The 4,088-nt window shown below is 47.9% G+C and overlaps 1 protein-coding gene across 1 annotated transcript; it reads right to left on the bottom strand.

The window, feature by feature from the left end:
- Window positions 1-603: 603 nt before the first annotated feature.
- On the bottom strand, window positions 604-1,449 carry LOC146539313 (uncharacterized). The gene has a single exon (XM_085185152.1). The coding sequence runs from the start codon at window positions 1,447-1,449 to the stop codon at window positions 604-606; it is 846 nt and encodes a 281-aa protein (XP_085041278.1).
- Window positions 1,450-4,088: the final 2,639 nt, after the last annotated feature.

Genomic DNA, 4,088 nt, shown 5'->3' with positions numbered 1-4,088 from the left:
CCTCGGTCGCAACGCTCTTGGGTTTCTTCTGTTTTCTTGGGCGGGATGGGACGGGCGGGGAAGATGTACGGATCGGCGAGTCGTTCAGGAACCCCACTTCTTCTGGGGTTCCTGAGAGATCCAGAGTCTGTCCACGTCTTTTTGCTGGTGTGCAGAACATTTTGGTGTTACCAGAGAGACTCGTCAATGCTATCCGGGTGGTGTATAGAGCCACCCAGAGTCAAATTAATATAAGAGCTGCCGGGAGTAAAGTGAAGAAGAAGAAGATATATAATGGGGTGAGGGGAACCAAAAGATTTTTTAATAAAAAACTGATTTTATAAGTCTAGTTAGTTTTTTCTTTTTTTGTTTTGACAATTTTAAAAGATTATATAGTGTTTCTTGTTTTCCACTTTATGTTTATGCACTTTATATTTATAATATTTAACTGATAATTAATGCTTCAAATGTCTAAAACGTCATAAAAATTGTAAAGGGGCAAAGACGCTGGTGGCTGTGACACAGTTTATACTAGTACGGCCACCAACGCACTCCTCTTCACTCAAGAGGCAATTTGTTAAATTGAAGTTGATATGAATAAATATTTACTTTTTACTTTTTAATTTATTTGTTCCTTTTTATTACTTTGCTGCCCACGCTCTTACAGAAACCCACGAATGCCTCATGGGTCTCCCTGTCCCTTATCAATGTTTTTAAGTTTTCGGCTGCTACTCTTTTCCCGAACCGGATCTCGAGTTGGGCCCTCTCACTACTGTGGACCGGACACTCGCATAGAATGTGAGTCACGCTCTCTGCGGTGCCCGGCTCACAGATGCACGATGGGCTCTCTCTGCACTTAAATCTATGCAAGTACCCACCGTGGCCGGTTAATTTTTGGGTCAACACCGTGTCTATCTTAAGCCCCCTGGTGGTCTTGTAGGCACATGTTACATCCGGGAAGAATATTTTTGTACCGGAGGCCGTTTGGCCAGACTGGTATCTCTGATTCCATTCGCCGATCGACTTCTGACGAAGAAGTCGTTTGTCGAATGAGATCGGACACGCGTCGTAGTCTGGCCTTTTCTTTAATTTTGTCGGTAGCTTGGCCAGCTCGTCCGCGCGCTCGTTCCCCTCCAGTCCTGCGTGTGCCTTCACCCAAAATAAGCATACGTTCTTATTTTGGGTGCGATAACGCCTCAGGTTGTCCCTGATTTGCACTACTAGTGGGTGGAGGGACTTTTGGCCTATCACCGACTCGAGTGATGATCTCGAGTCGGTGTATAGACCAAAGGAGCTGGCCGGATTTCCCAGCATTAGGGCTGTGGCCCTGCATAGCGCCATTAGCTCAGCCTGGTAGACCGAGCAGTGCGAAGCAAGTTTCAGTTTGAATGCCCTGGTTTCCGCGTCGCCATTCCACACGGATATGGCCGCCCCAACTCCCTCTTCAAACTTACTCCCATCTGTAAACATTCGCACTGCTTGGCAGTTGTGCCTATCCACCTGCTCTCGGTCCTCCAGGCTGGAGAATTTGAGGGCTGTTCCCTCTGCAAATGCTGCAATCCGAAGGGCCCAACTCTCCGCTCGATCTGCCTGTCCCCAAGGACGGCTTCGGATTTCCCCCTCTTGATCTCATAGAGGGCCGCCGCCTCCTGCACCTTGAGATCAAGTGGCAGCAATCCAGCAAGCACCAGGGAGGCATTCAGGGAGACGGTTCAGTCTGCCCTGACAATTTTTTGGGCAAAAACCCTCTGCAATGTGTCCAGACGCTTCCGAACTCCCAACTTTTGTGACTCCTTTGCCCATGCGCTCGCCGCGTACAATACCACCGGTTCGACAACTGCCGTATATATTAATTTAGTGACCTCAGGCTGAAGGCCCCAGCTAGCTTTCGCCGCTCTGGACAGCTGTTTAAAAATGTTTGTCACCTTTAAGGTTAATTTGTTGACATGTAAGTTGAAGGTGAGCTTGTCATCGATTGTTAGCCCGAGTATCTTGATTTCTTTGAAGAATGCAACACCGATCCCGCCCATGGTCAGGCGTTGGGTATCATATTTTAGCTTACGCGTCACCATCATCGCCTGAGTTTTGTGTGGCGCAAACTTCAATTTATTTGTTGTACCCCACTCCTGAACATAGGCGAGAGCGGCGTTGGCCCGCAGGGACAGCTCCAGACCGGTGTCTCCCTCAAACACAAGAACGACGTCGTCCGCGAATGCCTGGCAATAAATCTGTTGGCGCACGAGTCCATGAAGCAGGGATCGAGAAGAAGGTTCCACAGGGTTGGGCCACCTATCGATCCCTGCACACAGCCTTTTGTGGAGTTTTTAGAGTATTCCGCGCCGGCGTATCTCACGGCAACCCTTCGGTCCTGGAGATAGCTGTCGATCACTCGTCTTAGGTTAATAGGGCAGCTTTCCTCAGCCAGTCTAGTTTTTATAGCTGGCCACCATGCGCTATCGAAGGCTCCCTCTATGTCCAGGGAGACTATTAGGACTAGTTTCTTCAAAAGAAGTTTGTCGTTAATATGTCCCATCAAGTCGTAGAGGAAGTCTTTGGTACTTTTTTGGGGCATGAAACCATACTGGCGGGGACAGAGGCTTGGGAGGATATGCCACCTAATGCGTGTGATCAGCAGCTTCTTCAGGATTTTACCCATAACTGGCAGGAGCCCAATAGGGCGATAGGATTTGGGTTCCGTGTTGTCCGATTTCCCGGGTTTTCGGAGGGCCACGACTGTCGCTATCTTCCAGATTTTTGGGAAGTGCCCAAGTTCCAGACATTTATTTGCGATTCCCAAATATATGTCAGGGCAAGTGGCTATTGCATGCTGGCAGATATCCGCTCCTAGTCCGTCTGAGCCGGGTGCTTTTTTCGGGTTGAAGCCGTTCACCGCCGCGAGCATCTCATATGTGGTAAATGGTGGATCCAAACGCTCACTTTTTTCCCCATCATTTATGCCTTCCGCCCTTTTCCTAATGCGGCAATGCTCGGCTCCATCCTGGACAGGATCGTCGTCCGGGTAGAAGACTTCTGCCAACAGAGCGGCTGAGCCTTCGGGGCCGCAGGTTTTTCCGTTTCTCTTCAGTAAGACGTCTTGTTCCCTCTTTGCTGTTCTTCCGATTACCCTGTATATTCCCTCCCAGATCCCTTCCCTATCCTGCTTCTCACAAAAGCTCTTCCAGCTTCCTAACTGGGCACTTTTCTCTTTTTCTTGATACTCTTCTTTTGCTTTCAGGTTTGGAACCCACGACTTTGGATCTTCGCACTGGAGCAGCGCAGCGGATTCGACGTTTCAACGTTGCAACTTCGTGTTTTAGAGCGGCGAGCTCTTCGTTCCACCAAGGTAAGTTAAACTTTTCTTTATTTTTCTTTTTTGGTATTGATTCTTCGCAAACTGTATTTATAATTTTAATGTAATTTTCTACTATATAATCTATGTCTTTTTTATTATTTATTAATTTTATTTTAGTTTCTGTTATATAATTTTGTTCTAATAAGATTAATAATTTTTCCCTAAATTTTTCCCAGTTGGCTTTTTTGGTGTTATATACCCTGGTAGTTCTGTTGATTGTTATTCCACGAGATTTCCTTAATTTAATTTTGAAAATAATTGTGTTGTGGTCCGAGCTCGTCGCACGCTCGTCTACCCTCCATGCCTCCACGAGACTGAATAAGTCGTCCGTGCATGCTGTCACGTCGATGTGGCTAGTGATTCGCCTGACGCCCCTTACGGTATCGAAGGTAGGAATGTTGCCCTCATTCACCACATGCAGCCCGAATTGGTCCAGGGCACCGGACATCGCCTCGCCTCTCAGGTCCGTGCTCGTGCTACCCCACCATGCGCTTTTTGCGTTTGCGTCTCCGCCTATGAGGATTTTAGTGTTTCGCCTCTCCCTGCAGATTCTTTCTAGGTGGTTCAGGTATGGCTCGATTTGCTGTTCCGGCTCGAAGTAGTATGAGACGGCGGTGATCTCCCAGGATTCGGTGCGGATCCTCACCACGACGATGTTATTTGTGGTGAGTTCTGGGCACTGTATAACGTCAAGGCATTGGTCGAAGACTGCTACAGCAGCTTTTACAGTCCCTTCTCCTAGCATATAGCATATTGG

Source organism: Heliconius melpomene, chromosome 4, assembly GCF_056956725.1.
Source record: "Heliconius melpomene rosina isolate 202511_hmr_F chromosome 4, ASM5695672v1, whole genome shotgun sequence".
Classification (NCBI taxonomy): Eukaryota; Metazoa; Arthropoda; class Insecta; order Lepidoptera; family Nymphalidae; genus Heliconius; species Heliconius melpomene.
This window is presented reverse-complemented; position numbering and strand designations above follow the sequence as displayed.

Coding starts and splice junctions, on each gene's coding strand:
- LOC146539313 (XM_085185152.1), bottom strand. CDS start 1,449: ATGTTTACAGATGGGAGTAAGTTTGAAGAGGGAGTTGGGGCGGCCATA.